The sequence below is a fragment of the Lipotes vexillifer genome, unplaced genomic scaffold, assembly GCF_000442215.2.
Source record: "Lipotes vexillifer unplaced genomic scaffold, Lipotes_vexillifer_v1.1 scaffold621, whole genome shotgun sequence".
NCBI classification, from domain to species: domain Eukaryota; kingdom Metazoa; phylum Chordata; class Mammalia; order Artiodactyla; family Lipotidae; genus Lipotes; species Lipotes vexillifer.
This window is the reverse complement of record NW_006792411.1, coordinates 890,889-909,235: the sequence shown is the minus strand read 5'-3', so window position 1 is coordinate 909,235 and position 18,347 is coordinate 890,889. Positions and strand designations below refer to the sequence as shown.

At 45.3% G+C, this 18,347-nt stretch overlaps 1 protein-coding gene across 1 annotated transcript; it reads right to left on the bottom strand.

Annotated features, from left to right (window-relative positions):
* Positions 1-1,484: 1,484 nt before the first annotated feature.
* On the bottom strand, positions 1,485-8,839 carry SMIM23 (small integral membrane protein 23). The gene is made up of 5 exons (XM_007465555.1): positions 8,762-8,839; positions 5,197-5,248; positions 4,972-5,039; positions 4,537-4,745; positions 1,485-1,689 (listed from the first exon to the last, which is right to left on the bottom strand). The coding sequence occupies exons 1-5, from the start codon at positions 8,837-8,839 to the stop codon at positions 1,485-1,487; spliced, it is 612 nt and encodes a 203-aa protein (XP_007465617.1).
* Between the last annotated feature and the right edge of the window lie 9,508 nt (positions 8,840-18,347).

The window sequence follows — 18,347 nt, the reverse complement described above, 5'->3', positions numbered from 1 at the left end:
TTTTGTTTTGGCTGTGCCATGCAGCATGCAGGATCGTAGTTCCCCGACCAGGGGTCGAACGCGTGCCCTCTGCATTGGACCACCAGGGAAGTCCCTCATAGTGTGTATATCTTATTCACAATCTTGATTGAATGGAAGAAGCTGGGAAGAGTTTCCTTCTTTCTTTCCTTTTTTAATTGGCGTATAGTTGATTTACAATGTTCTGTTAGTTTCAGGTGTACAGGGCAGTGATTCAGATATATATTCTTTTTCATATTCTTCTCCCTTGTATATTGAGTATAGTTCCCTGTGCTATACAGTAGGTCCTTGTTGGTTATCTATTTTATATATAGTAGTGTGTATATGTTAATCCCAAACTCCTAATTTACCCCTCCTCCCATTTCACCTTTGGTAACCATAAGTTTGTTTTCTATGTCTGTGGGTGTATTTCTGTTTTGTGAATAAGTTTGTATCATTTTTTTAAGATTCTGCATATAAGCGATATCACGTGATATTTGTCTTTTTCTAACTTACTTCAGTTAGCATGGTAATCTCTAGGTCCATCCATGTTGCTGCAAATGGCATTGTTTCATTCTTTTTTATGGCTGAGTAGTATTCCATTGTCTACACACACACACACACACACACACACACACACACACATTTTCTTTATCCATTCATCTGTTGAAGGACATTTAGGTTGCTTCCATATGTTGGCTATTATAAATAGTGTTGCTATGAACATTGGGGTATATGTATCTTTTCGAATTATGGTTTTCTCTGGATATATGCCTAGGGGTGGGGTTATTGGATCATATACTAACTCTATTTTTAGTTTTTTAAGGAATCTCCATACTGTTTTCCATAGTGGCTGCACCAATTTACATTCCCACTAACAGTGCAAGAGGGTTCCCATTTCTCCACACCCTCTCCAGCCTTTATTATTTGTAGACTTTTTGACGATGGCCATTCAGACCAGTGTGAGGTGGTACCTCATTGTAGTTTTGATTTGCATTTCCCTAATAATTAGTGATGTTGAGCATTTTCTCATGTGACTGTTGGCCATCTGTGTGTCTTCTTTGGAGAAATGTAGAGTTGCCTTCTTAAGCAAAAGACTTTTTCTCTTCTCAAGGGAAATCCACTCTGTGGATATGAAAGTGGGCCCCTTAATAGGTTTACTGGGCAACATTTTGCTAAAATCATTCAAATTATAAGACTTCAAAGTTATAGAAGGTAGTCATACTCTTATTTTGAAGTGTGTCATTTGTATTTTTCACACCCAGGAAGTGAAGGCAGAGAGTTAAATCTTCTCTGTTTGGGCTGCCCCATGCATCTATGTGGTTCTGGTGGTCAAGCCCCTCCCACCTCATTCTCAGCAATTGTGTTCAGCCTTTGAATGTTTGTCTCACACAATTCTGCTTCGCTGATATAGACTCTTGGGGCTCCAGGTACGAGGGTTGCCGTCACTCTCTCTGCCACGTTTTGACCCCATTGGGAAATGTAAATCAGGTCATCACGTGTGGTCCAAAGCCTCTTGTCAGGAAGGGGCCCAGGCTGTTTCTTGTATGAGCAGCTCTGTCCCGGAGCACCTGGTCCTCCCCAAGCTCACTCAATCCAAAGGCTGCCTGGCACAGAGCCTGGCTCAGCACCAGAAACTCCAGTGAATGAGATGGGCCAATTGTATCCCATCCACTCCCCCTAGAGTTGGACCTGGGAAATACGGGCAGAATCACATGGTCAGTAGAAGTTAGAAGGTCGTGAGGAAGAGAGAGGCCTGTGAGACTAGGACTGAATCAGAGTTATGAGGATTCAGAAGCATGGAGCTCAAGAAGGGATACACAGAGTGGAGGGCAAGGAAGCCACTGGAAGCAGACGAGATGGAGCCGTCACACAAAGGGAAGCAGAGACCCGGAGAAAGGCAAGGTAAAGGTGGAACACTGGAGAGAACCCAGATTCTTGCAGCGAGGGCTCCTGGAGTGCCTTGGTGGATACCTTGGGTTCATAAAGACCTTCCTGTTCCAGTCTCCACCAGCCCATGTCGTGATATGCTCTCGATTCCTGTGAGATCCCGGTTCCCTTGTTGGGCCTCATGGCCTGAGCCACCCTGAAGGGCTCGCTGTTCTTTATGGGCTCACAAGTCAGGAAACCAACAGTAACCACCGTCAGTGGGTCCCTATTAGGCACTTTGTGTGTGTGGGGGAGGGGAAGTGGCATCCAAGAGCTTTCAGGGGACTAACTCCTCAAAGGCTCTGGTAACGTCCACGGGGGTGGTCCCACTCCTCAAGGATCTAGGGTCTGCTTTCTTTTTTTTCGTGTATCCCCCAAATTACATATATAAACATCTAAACTGTTTAAAGTCTAAAGTGTGTCTTAGGCTTAATTGTATATTGTATATTGTCAAATTTACGCCCGAGAACCCTTTAAAGTACCCATAGAACATACATAATATACATGATTTTGGATTTATAACTACAACTTGTATGGTAATAGTAAACATGAACACCAGGAAATATCAATCAACCCCTTCCTGTAGAACTCTTGCTGAAATAGCTGCAAATGAGAAAAAACAGATTCTGGTTCCCACCCCCAGGCAAACTGTGACCATAACTTGCAAAGACTTTTTCCAACCCAAATGACAATTGATTCATTCCTTCTGGCAAATGGATTGCTGTGACGTTCCCTGTAAGTCAGATATCCTCTGAGATTATTTTAACTGGAACCCTCATGACTTTTCAAAGATTGGAGGTGGTCCTAATAATTGGCAGATATATAACAATTCCATTAAAATAAAAAACAAAAAAGTCATAAGAAGGGGTAATAAATAAACTAAAGAAGTGAGGCCAATATAATTCCTCTAATGGACAGCTGAACTCTGAGTTTCCCGGAAGTCAAGGGGAAAAGGGAAAATCCTAGACAAGCATTCTCATTGCTTAATAAAAATAATCAAAAGAGAGAGGTTTTCTCTTGGCACTGTTTTTAAAAAATTAGGGAATTCCCTGGTGGTCCAGTGGTTAGGACTCTGTGCTTCCACTGCAGGGGGGCACAGCTTCGATCCCTGCTTAGGGAACTAAGATCCCACAATCTGTGCCGTGCAGCATGGCCAAAAAGAAAAAAAATTAAAAGTCACTCATAATTTCATCATAGTGATATTGTTATTTTTGCTTGTATACACTGTATTCCAGTCCTTGTCTGCAAGCAAAATAATAGGTAATTTTATTTAAAAAAATACTTGAATAGGCAAAACATTCACATAGTTTGAAAATAGGAAAGTGTGAAAAGTAAACAGTGGAAAGTTTCCCTCCCGTCCTTGTCATAAATTTGCCCCAGTTCAACTCCCTTCAAGCTCCCCCTGTTTTGTGTCCATCTAGAGTTTTTATGTGTATTCAATCACAACTTCGTCATCAACAGTAAAATATGGACTCATTTCTTTCATTTAGCAACATATCTTTCAGGCTTTTCCATATCAGTAGGAAAGCCTTGTCTTCTTTCTCTTTCACAGCTACAGGGTATCTCGTTGTTTGGATGTACTTACCAGTGCCCCTACTGATGTCATTTTCATTTGGATTGTTCCTTTTTTTTTTTTTTTTTTTTTTTTTTGCTATTAGAAGCAAAGTATGTAACTTCACAGTGTGCATATATTGATACATATGATAAATCGCTGAAGTTGATTGCTGGGTCAAGGGATAAATGCATTTGTGAATTTGATAGCTCTCACCAAATTGCCCTCCAGAAGGGTTCCGGAAACTTACACTTCTACCAGCAGTGTCAGAAGGTTGAGTTGCCACATACTCTCTGTAGACTCTGGACCCAGCATCCTCCTGCTGACTTCCAAGGAGGAAGGAAAAAGGAATGTGAAAAAGGAAGAACTGTCTGTCAGGTACCTACTATATGCCAGACATACACGATATATACACTTTTGATCCTCAGTGTAACCCTGTGAGGCAAAGTCTGTTTCCCTGATTCTTATTAATGAGATATTTTGTTGCAGAGAGGTTGAGGAATTTTGCACAGTGACTCAAGTAAAGTGGAAGAGAAGGGTCCTGACCCTGTGGCTGGCTCTGAGGCTGGTGTTGGTTCCTGTGCACCAGAGTCCTGCTACAAGTGATGGTATCTCAGCAGAGCCTGGTGTCTTCCTGACCTGATTTCAGCTTTCATGGACCAGCAGTGGTGACAACTAGCGTTCTCAGTGTCTCAACTACTTTATTTTCTTGGCTGCCTTAAACTTCAAGTGTCACAGCTCAGCCCTACTTAGAGGAACCCCTGGGAATCTTTGCCCCCTTCCACTTGGCCTCCTGCCCAGGTCCCAGCTCTGGCCCCTCACGAGTGATTTTTTTTTTGTTTGTTTGTTTTTTTTTTTTTCTTGCGTTATGCGGGCCTCTCACTGTTGTGGCCTCTCCCATTTGCGGAGCACAGGCTCCGGACGCGCAGGCTCAGTGGCCATGGCTCACGGGCCCAGCCGCTCCGCGGCATGTGGGATCCTCCCGAAACGGGGCACGAACCCGCGTCTCCTGCATCGGCAGGCGGACTCTCAAGCACTGCGCCACCAGGGAAGCCCACGAGTGATTTTTGAGGGTGGCGCCGGGCTCCTCTGGGTACCCGTCTCCCAGGAGGGCATCCAGCCACTCCTCCAGGTTTCGCACCAGCTGTTCCAGGTCTCGCACCTCTTTCTCTAGCTTCTCCACGAAAACATGCAAGTTCTCCTTCCACCAGGTCCTGATGACCTTGATTGGCTCTTCTGAGGGGTCATTGGTCTGGTATTCAAACACCTGAAAGGCAGACACTCACATTGCACCTTGAGCCTTTTCATGTAGACCCTCCCTTGCCACTGGTTTCTGAAAGTTCCCCGAGCCTTTGCAACGCTTTCCTTCTGCCCAAAGTACCCACCCCCACCTTCTCTACCCGGCCGAGACCCATCAATGACACCTCTGGAAAGCCTTCTCAGATTTCCTCAGCCAAGCTTGACGTCCCTCAGTACCTTCTTGAATATGTTACCTGGGAAGTCATAGGATTCTGGACGTAGTTACATTCTCTGATTCTTTCTGACACCCCCCAGCTTCTTCCTGAAACAGGCACAACCACCACCTCTTAATAAGGGAAAGAAGAGTGAGTTGGAATAAACTCGGTTGATCATGCCCCTTGGCATGCAGCCATCTCCAGAATATGCTCCTGACTCTGTGTGGACGTGGCTCCTTCCTCCTCGGATTCCAGAATGCTTACCTGATATTCCTGTGCCCACATATAGCACCAAGATCAGCAACGCCAACAGTGGCTGGGGGCAACAAGAGGAGGAGGGAAGAGGTGAATTTCTGGAGGGTATACGTGCATCCCTGCTTCCCTCGCAGAGGGCTAGGCGTGGGGCTGCTATAAGGTCATGGTTAGAGCTGAACTTTTTTCTAATGATCTTAAGTCACGTGTACTTACTACAAAACCCGCAAATATTGCAGAATTAGATAACATGGCAACTTACTGACATTTCATTGGTGTTTGCCCTCCTTTCTCCCTGCTGAGAAGGAAGGCCCACCTCTGTTCTCATTCCTTGCCTCGCTTTTGCATGTTTTCTTTTAAATGATCTTTAAAAGGAGTTGACTTTATTGAGGTATAATTCACATACAGTAAAATGCACATTTTACATGTACAGTTTGATGAGTTTTGACAAATGTCTGTGCTTGTGGACTACCACTCCAATCTAGATGTAGACCATTTCCATGATCCTAGAAAGTTCCTGTATGTGCTTTTGCGGCCAACCCCCTCTTTACCCCCGCCCCTGCCATAGGGAACCGCTCATCTGCTCTCTGTCACCGTGGAGCCGTTTTGCCTCTTCTGTAACTTCACATCAATGAAACCATATATCATATACTTTTTTGTTGAGCTATTTTGACTCCACATAATGCTTCTGAGATGTCTCCATGTTTTCATGTTCGAGGTTATTGATGAGTGATATTATATTGTATGAGTATAGAATATATATGTGTGTGTGTATGTCTGTACATATATGTGTGCTCTCAAATGGATGCCTGGGATCTTAAGGGGTTTCGTGGTTCTAGCTGGATCAGAATTCCATCCACCTCCAGCACTGCTGGACTTCCAGCATCTCTGCTCTAAACGCCATAGCAGCTGCTGTCTGGTAAGCCGTGGGTTATCTAATCCTTTGCATGCAGCCCACAGCCAAGAAGTCATGGAGATCCCCGCCTGGGCTTTTGGGGTCCTCTCAACACACAGCTCTTCTTTCTCTCCAACGCCTTGTCCTACGGAGTCCAGCTGCTTCAGTTGCGCAGACTCTCTGCAGCTCAGCAGGACTGCTGGGCTCTGTTCGCCCTCTAACTCTTGGTGCAGCCATCGTTGAGAAAGAGTTGAGGCAATCACCAGTTTTCTTTTCTCAGGGATTTTGCACTTTTGTGCTGTCTGCTGCCCTCACCGGAAAATAGTTGCTTCATTTATTTTATCAATTTCATGGCTGCTTACAATGAATGGGAGGGCTAGTTTAGCCCCAGTTACTGTGTTAAGGCTGCAATTGGAAGTCTACCTCTTGGGGTTTGGGTGCAGGAATGAAACGGCTGCCTGAAGACAACCTTGCTCCCTGGAACTTGGGTCAGTCCAAGACCATTTAGGAGATTCTGATGGGTGTGCCAGGATCAGAAGGGGAGAAAACTGAGAGCCTTTTGGAGAGGTGGGAGAAGATAGAGGGGGAATCTGAGTCTGGGAGGGGCCCATTTCCCTCTCCTGGGTGGCCCTCGTGGTGTGGCTGGGAGGTCTTAGCACAGGGAATTCAGAGACAACTGCTTTCAACAGACAATGTGAGTTGGGACAGTGATGGTGTCAGGGGCAAACAAAAGTGGAGAGAGGATTAAGGTGGACACAGTAGTGACCGACATTGACTTTCCCCCCAGCTCACTGGATGTGGGCTGAGCCAGATTTAATCTGACTTGAAATAATACATTTCTTATGTACCTGTCTCTGTGAAGCAAGATTTAGACTGGCTACCACAAACAAAGAAGGTAAGAGATTTGCATAATTTGTCTCTTCCCTGGATAGCTTTTCAAAAATATATAGTGGCAACTGTATTATTATTAACTGTAAAAAAAAAGTAAAAATTAATTACGTAGCAGCAACGTGACTGAGTCTGTCACACACACTAAGAGTGAAAAAAGCCAGTCATGAAGGGACACACTGTTTGATTCCATTCCCATGAAATTCAGGGACGTACAAAACTCGTCTGTGATGATAGAACTCAGAATCGTGGTTATGGAGTGTGAGCTGGGAGGGGCCTTGGAGGAAACTTGGACGTGCTCTATAGCTTGATCTGGGTAGCAGCTGCCTGGGTGTGGACACCCAAGGTGAAGTCATTGTACACTTCAGCTTAGGGCACTTTTTAAATTTCTTAACAATATTCCCTGGGACTCTCTTTATCTAAGACACATAGAACTGACTCATTCTTTATAACGGCTGATGAACATTGTGTGGTCTGAAAGCTCTTCTGTCTCTTTAACCACTCTGTCAATGTGCGTTACAGGATGGTGTCTTCACCAGCATACTTGCTGCTATTTTGTGTGTGTGTGTGTGTGCAGGGTGGAGACAAAGGCAGGGAACAGGGACTAAAATTGAGTTTTAGTCCTTCTCTTGTGCTGTCGTGGGGCCTGAGCCAAATCACTTCTCCTCTCTGAGCCTCAGTTTCTTCACCTGTAAAGTGGATTTTGATATATGCTGAAAGGTCTTTCAAAAAGGCAAGGTGGGGACTCTGTCATCGAATTGATTTGGGAGATGCTGTGGTAAACAGAGTTATGTGGATTTCCTTGCTGCAGGACTTGTCAGAGCCTTCATTATGTGAACGAGCTGTGTAAATCTCCAAGAAGGGAACGAGGGTATCAGCATTCCCCAAACCACAGAACATTTTAAATGACTTTTCTAAAAGGAGCATTCCTGGGGTTTGAGGTTCGTGGGACGCTTTTTTAGCAAAAGCTGCAGCATAATGGGAGCCCTGCAAAGTCCAGCATAAAGGAAGCATTGGAACGTGTATTAAATGTGTGAATGAACAAATCTTTTGAAAACATATATAGGTCAGTCATGTATCGCTCTGCTTAAAACCCCTCAATGGCTTCTTACTAATCTCAGAATAAAATCCCACCCCTTTCCACAGTGTGCAAGGCCCAGATGACCTTCCCAGCCTCCTTTTACATCTTTCCCTCAGTTCTCCACCTGGGAGGCGGTGGAGTGCAGGGTCACCTTGCTAAGGGTTCTGGCCTTCAAATCCCAGTATGTCCCTGCTGTCTGGCCTTTTGCCTTTCCGACCTCAGCTTACCCATTTGCTAATAATTGCTTCTCGGGAATGTCATGAAACAGAGAGGGGTAGAAGCACCAGGCTGTGCACATAATTGCTGACATTTTCCATTTTGACAAAATCCTATGTGAGGTTTGAATTTCAGCCCGAAGAACAAAAGCTCCATGACCTCTCCAATTCAGGTGTATTATCCTATTTATTTCGGTTCATTCATTCAGCACCTGTTATGTACCAAGTGCTATTCTAGGCACTAGGAATACAGCAGGAAGCTAAATAAAAATCCCAGCCCTCCTGGAGCATAGCTTCTGCTGGCAGTGTGGAGAATTAAATAAGAGTGTCAATGACTTCTGGAAGAAGCTCCTGAGCCCTGCTGTGTTCCACCAGGTTGGGCTCTAGGGAGTGTCGGGCTGAAAGCCTGTTCCTGACTTTGAGGGCCTTACAGTCTTCCTGGAGTGTCAAATGGAGTCCAGATGGGAGGAAAGCCATGTACGCCTGGTCTGGCCTCACCTGTTTCTTGTCGTCAGAGTGACCTCCCCTTCTCTCAGCTGCCACTCGCCCCCTGCTGTGCACCTGTTGGATCACCATGATCTCAGGTCAGGCTGCCTGGGTGGAACAGGGTACCCTCACCTCCCCGGCCTCTGGTCACCAAGCATCTCTCAAGCCATGAATTCTGATGTCACAGAAGGTGGGGACAGTCAGGCCCCCACTCTGCACCACCCTGGTGTTTAGCCCCAACTTGTTTTTCATATAAATGTAAAAAGCAAAGGCCAGAAAGAAATACACCAAAAGATTTTATTTCAGGATGGTGATTTTTCTGATCCTTTTTCTTCTCTTTTCAAATTTTTTTATAAGATGCAAGTCTTTAAATAAAAAAACAATAAAATATTTTTAACTGCATTTATTGAGATAATTGTAGATTCACATGCAATTGTAAGAAATGGTATAGGAGATCCTGGGTACCCTTTACTCAGTTTCCACTGATGGTAACATAGGCTCTTGCCATGGATACAATCTATCGATCTTATTAAAATCTCCCCAGTTCCACTTGTATTCATTTGTGCGTGTGTTTAATTCTAAATAATTCTGTCACATGGCTAGATTTGGGTATCCACCACTACAGTCATGATACAGAAGAATTCCCAAACCACAGGGTTCTGTGTTGCCGTTTGATCCGCGCCCCCTCCCTTCCGCCCCCCCCTCACCCACACTGTCTCTAATTCCTGGCAACCACTGATCTGTTGTCTATTTCTAAAATTTTATCTTTTCAAAAATGTCGTATCAATGGAATCAAATAGTCTGTGACCTTTGGAGACTGGCTTTTTGGTACTTAGCATAATCCCCTGGAAATTCACCCCGATTATCCTGCATCGGTAGTCTGTCCCTCTCTTTTTGTGTGTAGTATTTCATGGCAGGGATGTGCCACAGTTTACCAGCCACCCACTGAAAGACATCTGGGCTGTTTCCAGGTTTTGGCTTTTATGAGTAAAGCTAATACGGGCTTTCTTGTATAGGCATACCTTGTTTTATTGCACTTCGTAGATACTGCATTTTTTACAAATTGAAGTTTTGTGGTAACCCTGCATGGAGAAACAGCATTTGTTCATTTCATGTCTTTGTGTCACATTTTGGTAATTCTTGCCATATTTCAAATTTTTTCACTATTATTATGTTTGTTATGGTGATCTGTGATCAGTGATCTTTGATATTACTACCACAACTCCTTGAAGGCTCAGATGATGGTTAGCATTTTTAGCAATAAAGTATTTTTAATTAGAGTATGCACATCATTTTAGACATAAAAAAATGTGCTGTTGCACATTTAATAGACTACAGTATAGTGTAAACATAACTTTTATGTGTGCTGAGAAAGCAAAAAAATTGTGTGACTCGCTTTATTATGATATTCACTTTATTGTGGTGGTCTGGAACCAGTATCTCCGAGGTATGCCAATACAGGTTTTTGTGTGAACCTAAGTTTTTATTTCTCTGGGATGTGTAAGAGGACAATTGCTGGATTATGTGGTAATTGCATGATAATTTTATAAGACACTGTCAAACTATTTCCTAGAGTGGCTGTACCATTTTACATTCTCATCAGCAATACAGGAACAATACAGTCTCTCCTCATACTCCCTAGCCTTGGTGTTTTCATTATTTATTTTAGACATTTTAGTAGGTATATAGTGATATCTCATTGTGGTTTGGATTTGCATTTGTTTTTAAGGTTTCCCTTTTTTTTTTTTTTAGATGTTGAGGGTAGGAGTTTATTAATTAATCAATTATTTTTTGCTGTGTTGGGTCTTGGTTTCTGCGCGAGGGCTTTCTCTAGTTGTGGCGAGCGGGGTCCACTCTTCATCGCGGTGCGCGGGCCTCTCACTATCGCGGCCTCTTTTGCTGCGGAGCACAGGCTCCGGACACGCAGGCTCAGTAGTTGTGGTACACTGGTCTAGTTGCTCCGCAGCATGTGGGATCCTCCCAGACCAGGGCTTGAACCCGTGTCCCCTGAATTAGCAGGCAGATTCTCAACCACTGCGCCACCAGGGAAGCCCGGATTTGCATTTTTTTGATATCTAATTATGTTGAACATCTTCTCACGTGCCTTTTTGCCATCTGTATCTCCTCCTCAGTGAAACGTCTGTTCACATCTTCTGCTCATTTTCTAATTGGATTGGTTTTTTTTTACAGTTAAGTGTTGAGAGTTCTTTGTATATTTCAGATACTAGATGGATGTATGGTTTGTAAATATTTTCTCCCAGTCTGTAGCTTGTCTCTTCATCTGCTTCACATGGACTTTTGCAGAGAAAAAGGTTTTAATTTCGCTGATGTTCAACTTATCGATTTTTTTCTTTTGTGAGTCATGGGTTTTGGTGTCAAATCTAAGAACTCTTCACTAGCCCTAGAAGCAGGAGATTTTCTCCTATTTTTAAAAAGTTTTATAGTTTTATGCTTCACCTCCCAGTCCATGATATGTTTGGAGTTAATTTTTGTATAAGGTGTCAAGTTTGGATCAAGGTTCATTTTCTTGCCTGTGGATGTCCATTCGCTCCAGCACCATTTGTTGAAAATGGTTTCATTTCTCCTTTGCATTTCTTTTGCATCTTTGTCAAAAATAAGCTGAACATATTTGAGTGGGGCTATTTCTGGTTCTCTGCTCTGTTTCATTGATCTATGTATTGATCCCCACACCAACACCAACTGTCCTGATTATAACTATACAGTAAGCCTTAATATTGAGTAGAGTGATTTCTCCCACTTTGTTCTTTGTCAAGATTATTTTCAGCACTTCTAGGGCCTAAGCCTTTCCATATAAGCTTTATTTTTTTTTTTTTTTTTTGCGGTACGCGGGCCTCTCACTGTTGTGGCCTCTCCCGTTGCGCAGCACAGGCTCCGGACGCGCAGGCTCAGCGACCATGGCTCACGGGCCCGGCCGCTCCGCGGCACGTGGGATCCTCCCGGACCGGGGCACGAACCCGCGTCCCCTGCATCGGCAGGCGGACTCTCAACCACTTGCGCCACCAGGGAAGCCCTCCATATAAGCTTTAGAATAAGATGTCTATGTCTACAAAAACAAAACAAAACAAAACATTGCTAGCTGGAATTTTGACAGGAATTGCATTAAACTTACAGATCTCTTGGGGGAGAACTGTCATCTTTATTGTATTGTGTCTTCCAATCCATGCGTGTGGTGTGCCTTACCATTGATTTAGGTTTTCTTTGATCAGCATTTTGTAGTTTTCAGCATACAGATCCTATACATGTTTTAAGTGTATATTTAAATATTTCATTTACTTTGCACTCCCCTCATATTTTAAAAGCCTCCATCTACCAAAGAAATTTCATGTGTTGAGAAATCATTCATTTTCAACATTTTGGTGATCTAAGTTTCCCGAAGTGACACATACGAAGTTCCTGATTAGCACCCAGATAACTTTTATTAATTGAGCACCTACTGTATGCTAGGCATTTCACTACTTTATTTATTACATCTTCTCCAGGCTATAATTCTGTAGATAGTTGGGGATTAAGTCTGTTTTACTAGCCATTGTATCTCTAAATCCCATTATGCAGCCTGTTACGTACTAAATGTTCAGTAAAAATATTTGTTGAATGGATGAATAATGAGCAACTTCAGAATGTGGGTTCTGAGAGGCCCTGAACTATGTCTGGTGAATGCATTTTTGTATTTATAGTACTTGGATCGGAAAATATTTGTTGAATGAGGAAAGCAGGTGGTATGATTTTAATTTTACCAATGAAGAGGCTGAGGCCCAGGGTAGCCGAGGAAGGCTGTTCGCCATAGTAGCTGTCACGTGCTGAGTTATCAACTCTGTTCCAGACCCCTGTTAAGTGCGTTCCATACATTATCTCATCTAATCCTCATAACTGCCCTGCAAGATCGGGGCTGTCTGTCTGTCTGGACGTTACTCTCCTTATTCAAGATCATACACTCTGCTAGGGGTCTGAGTGCAGGTCTATTTAACTCCAAAGCCTTTTAGTTTACCCCAAGGGGTTAATGTAATTTCAGCCAAAAGCAAAGAAAACTCCCATTCTCGTTATCCTTTGTGGCTTTATTGTGGGTGAGTAGCTGTGTCCTCATTAAGCTTTTTGAAATATCAAAAGTAGCTATATTCCCTCTTTCCTCTTCAATTTCATGACGACCCCAGTTTGGCACCCAGGAATGTCAAACAATCTCCATCCCTTCTTCTTCCCCTTTCTCCTGCGTATCCTTATTATTATTATCATCCACAGCTAAGAAACGTCAAGAAATTACTGAGCACGGGGCTCTATGCAAAGTGCTTTATATGCATTGACTCACTGTATTATCATTTCAACTCTGGATGGCAAATTATATTATTATCTCCATTTTACAGATGAGGAGACTGAGGCTCACAGTGGTTGTCACTTTCCTAAAGTTACACAGAGAAGCAGGGCCGAGATCTGAACTCCGTGGGTCTGATTCCAGCACCCAGGGTCTTGACTGCCATGAGATACTGCCCCTTCCATGGGAAAACTCAAGACCAGAAAAAGAAAGGGATCTGCCCAAGCCATTCGGAAAAAAGAGACCAGATCTCAAGTCTCTTGCTCCCACCCGGGGACTCTTCACAAGGCCATCTGCGTCATCTCCATGGTCTTGCACATGGGCAGCTACTGGCTTCTTGGGTTTTACCTCCAGGAAACGTTTCAAATGTGAAATGCAGATACTCCAGGACTGCCCATTAAACTAATTGTGGCATATCGAAAGTAATGAATTACAGCCATGGAAAGAGAAGACAACCGGAAACATTTTCCTAGAAACCCAATGAATTCTTCCAGGAAACTGCTCTGAAGAGCATTGATGAGTTGGGGAGCTTCTGTGATTAGTTCTGAGGGCCAGTTCCTGGGGCAGGAAACTGAGGGAAGCCAAGCATCCCTGCCCGGCCCTCAGAGCGCCTGCCCAGAAGCTGGTGTGGGCTGCGGGCTGGGGCAGGGTAGGTGCTAGGAGCTGGGGCTCTGGGCGGGGTGCCTTCCAACCTCCCCTGCCAGCCAGCACTCCACTACCCAGTACAGGAAGAGGGAGGGGATGAGAAAGGAGGGAGGGACCGCGGACTTGGGAATTAGGCTTCCTGAGTGAACGTGGGAGTGAATGGGGGAGTGGGGGGATGAATGGAAAATGTGTGGGTGAAAAAAGAGTCCCAGGCAAATCACTAATGGAAAAATTATACCGTTTGCAGGGAGCCGTCTGCCCATACCTACCAGGCGGAGACCAAGCAGTGCTCTGTGCTTGAGTTCTGTCTCCCAAACACATGTGGGTTCGAATCCTTGTGTCACGGTGTTTCTGAGTCTCAGTTATCTGAAAGATGAGACCAGTAATAACGTATGTCTTGTGGGGATACTGGGAGGGCCAACTGGGATGATCTAACTGGATAGGGTCTGGTTCAAAGTAGGAAACCAGTTAGCCCCCCTCCCTCTCCCCTTCCCTCTCTCTCTCCTTTCCCCCCTCCTTTTTCTTCCTTGTTTCTCCAGTCTTTATAGACTGGCTGCTCCAGTGCCAACTCAATGCAAAAGTCACGCCCAGTAAATTTAAGAAGGCAAAGACTTTCTATGAAAAAATCTATCCAGAAAACTGATACACGTGGTCTAATAGGCAAGCCTGGATAAGAATGTGTGGGGCCTAATGGGGTATGGAGAAGGGAGACTGGGATGGCTCCATAAAGGAGGCAGTTTTGGCTAGCTGGAGGGGAGAAGAAAGGGAATCTGGGGAGACTGAGCATCCTGGGCAAAGACCTCCCAACCTGGGTCTTACACTGGAACCCAGTCCTCACCTGGGTCTGACTTGCCTGTGTAACAAGGATTACAAACTCAAATGCATAGAGGTACTGAACAATTAATAAAATGAGAGGAGTGGGCTGGGTGTACAACGAAAAGGCCTGGTGGGGACTGTGGCAAATTATAACATGCATGTCTGGAAAGGCCAGCCAATTGTTGCCGTGAGAATGTAAGATCCGGTGTCATAAGGCCTTCTGACTTTTTTCAAGAGAAGCTAGAAATTCAGTCTTTTATGTGAAATCTCCTGACTCATAAATGTTGGTAACAAATTCAACTTTAGGAAAAAAACAAAAAATGCACTGGGTGAAATGCAGGCCACTGGTTTATGAACTCTGATTTATTGTGTGTCTGCTGTGGGATGGGCGCTGTGCTGGGCTCCAACATGGCTTGTCCCTGATTTTCATAACAGCCTGGCCGTGTGGGGCCTCTTACCGACGACGGCAGGCAACAGAAGTCCTTATAGTTTGCTGAATTTAGAGAAGATAAGTTTTGGAGGGAGGTCCGAAGGGAGCTCCTGGAAGAATAGATGGAGAGGCTGGAGATCCAGAGAGAGGAACCACAGGCTAGGGCATGTCACAGGAACATTCTGAACCCAGAATTGTATGAGGGCAAATGGTGGATCCCAAAGACATGAAAGAATTCCAAATTCTCTTGGTGTCTGCATTAGCTTACCTGTCTTCTATAACAAATTGCTACAAACTAAGTGACTTAAAACAACAGAAGTTAACTTTCGCACAGTTCTGGAGACCAGAAGTCCAAAGTCAGTATCTCTGGGCTGAAACCAAGGCATCAGGCTGACTGCATGCCCTCTGGAGGCTCTAGAGGAGAATCCCTTCCTTGTCTCTTCCAACTTCTGGTGGCCGCCAGCATTCCTTGGCTTGTGGCCTCATCACTCCAGTCTCTGCCTCCATGGTCACATTGCTGCTGCTTCTGTGTGTGTGAAATCTTCCTCTCATAGGGATACATGGATTGCATTGGGGCCCACCCAGATAACTGAGGTTCAAAATCCTGAATTTAATGACACCTGTAAAGTCCTTTTCTGCAATATAAAGTAGCAGTCACAGGTTCCAGGAATTAGGACATAGATATCTTTGGGGGACTTGTTCCAGCCCACCACAGTGTCTGGGACATTCCCTGAAGATTCAAAGCTCTGGACTGGGGCAATGGCTAGACTGGGCCTTGTCACAGGCCTGGCCCCTGTCCACCCGCCCAGGTAGGGAGGAAAATCTGGGCTTCTGTTGCTTCTGCAGAGTGGGAGACAGGGCTGTGTCTGGCCCCCACTCCTCCCAAGCCTCACATCTGGGGGATTCCTTCAAGGAAAAGAGGGATTTGGGATGCAGATCAAACCATTGCTTGCTGTCCCCATCTCGCATCTGCTCTAAGATGGAGACCCAGCTCAGATCGACTGAGGCGTGTCTGAGTTACCAGCACCCTGAGGACACGGACCATCTCCCTGTCATCCTCTGCGGCATCCCCAGAACTTAGCACAATGCCTGGCACTTAGTAGGAGCTCAGTATTTGTTAACAGCTTGCTACCTCCAAAGTCTGTGTCTCTCCCTGCCCCTGTTACTGCAGCAAGTGGCACCTGGGATGCCAGACGAATGAGGGGACAAATGTATACATTTGCACACAGCTTTGGCATATGCTTGCCTGCTGGGGACGCGGGCCACACCAAAAATACCCTTCTGCATACCCCATTAACCAGAGGGCTAGTAGAACTGTGAATAGTGGACCAAAAATGAAAAAAAAAAAAGCGGGATTAATTTATGAGGCGTTCTGCTGCCTGGATGGCTCATTGCATACCCGTTTTGGCAACATAGCCCTGTAATGTGCTTCTAGACTTACTGTACTTTGACATCCAGGGGTTCTTTTGTAATATGCCAAATATTCCGCTGTTATTGTTCTAGGCACCTCCTGTTGGTCATTGGGCTAATTTATTTCAGTCGGAATTTTAGGACCAGACACAACTCTTATTACTCACTGCTTCGAAGAGGGAATAAAAGAGCAATTGATATTTGGAAAAATGAAAAATATGTCCAGAAGACTTTGGGTGCTGAGGCCAAGAAGTAAAAAAAGGGGGAAAGCTGGAGGGAAAACTAAGGCGGGCTCACCTCGTAATGCACTCTGTCGTGGCCTGTCTCGGAGACGTGCAGTCTAGATAATGTCTGCAGACAAATGGATCGAGGACAGGGCTCTGAGAATTCCTCAGACACCTGGGTCCTTATGCACATGACTTCAGCTGCCACCTGCAGGAGCAGGGCTGGGAAAGATCGTAGTGTGGAGGGCACACCTCAGTTAGTTGTGTGTTAGATCGGGACTTGGGTGGAAGGGTGAGGGAGAAATCCCAGGGTGGTTGTGGAATTCCCAAGGCCACGGGCTCCCGAGTCCATGCAAAATTGACCTAGGAATAGAATTCTGAGACGTGATAGCCCAGCCATTCAACTGATGCTGGATGTGAGAAGGGCCCTGCTGACGGCTGTAGAGATGATCAAGAGGCATCCCCCCGAACTCCCATAAGTGGTCCTGTTGGGGCCGGAAGGGTGAATATCTCCTTTGCCTTGGGAGACGCCAGTGTGTGTCAGTGTAAAATCTGTGACTTTGCTCTTCCTGGAAGTCCTCGTTGAACCTGGGTTTTCGGCAGACAGAGGGGCTTCTGCAGATGCAGGAAAGAGGGGGATGGGTTTGGCTCTGCTCTGGCCAACAAAAGCTGCATAGAATGATCACGTATGTGAACATGAAGGGGTGTCTATGCTCAGCTTTGGATTCCCTTAAAGAAGCTGTGATGGAATAGTGGTTAGGGTCCCGGGCTGTAGAGCCAAGGGGTCCTGAGAACAGATGTCACCCTTGTCATTCATTCACTGGGAGACGTTGGGCTGCACACTCCACCTTGTAGGCCTCAGTGTCCTCTTGATCCGTGGTGATAATAATAATTGCTCCCTTTTGTTGCACAGCTACTGTCAGCTGTTGAATTAAGCGCTTTGCATCTGTTCTCATGGATCCTCGCAGCAGCTCTGTAGAAACATACTATCTCTATTTTACAGATTGGTAAACTGAGGTTGAGGGCGATCAAGGGCCTCACCCAAGATCATACAAATAGGATATGAATTAAGGCCTGTTCACCTCCAGAGCCCGAGTTCTTAACATCTACTGTCTTACAGGAAGATTTGTGTCTTAAAGAGAAGCACTTAGAGCAAAAAGCATACGTTGTCCAGTAAGAAGAGTCACAGTATCTTGAAAAGTCCAGTGCAGTCTTCTTTCCTTGCGGCAATGGGAAAGACCACTGTGTCTTCATTTGATCATAAGTTGAAACTGTTAACAGGAACATATGGGACTAAAAGATCCTTTTAAACAGTGGAGTTACCCTCCGAGGGGCAGTCCCTGGTGCTGGGTTGGGAGGGCAGCACTGTTTGGATATGTTCTGGATGTTGCTTCCCTTCTCTGACTGTTCATATTTGAATTTGAGTAAGGTCGATGGCCAAGGGCCCATGGATGCAAAGACCCTGTACAGATGCTGCAAATACATGGCACTCCTGGCATGCAGTGTCTGTCAAACGAACGTGGCCGAGGGTGAGTGTCTGGGGTTGGCAACCGGCCCCCTGAACCCCGCCTTGGCTGGAAATGGCTTCAAGATGAGACCAAAACATCCGTGTCTGGGACATTTGTGGGCTGAGAGTGCTGCCCCAGTACGGACTGCCCTCGCTCCCTGACCCCACTGCCCTGGCGTCCCCCTCCCCAGTGGGGTCCTGAGGAGAGCTGTGCCCGCTCTTGGGAGACCTGCCCCAGACCT

What these genes read in the sequence shown, in the direction of transcription:
- SMIM23 (XM_007465555.1), bottom strand. Translation starts at nt 8,839, where the DNA reads ATGGTGATCCAACAGGTGCACAGCAGGGGGCGAGTGGCAGCTGAGAGA. An exon ending in ACTCTGACGACAAGAAACAG is followed by an intron (nt 5,249 to 8,761) that starts GTGAGGCCAGAC and finishes TGTTGCCCCCAG; the next exon opens with CCACTGTTGGCGTTGCTGAT. An exon ending in AGAATCCTATGACTTCCCAG is followed by an intron (nt 4,746 to 4,971) that starts GTAACATATTCA and finishes TCTGCCTTTCAG; the next exon opens with GTGTTTGAATACCAGACCAA.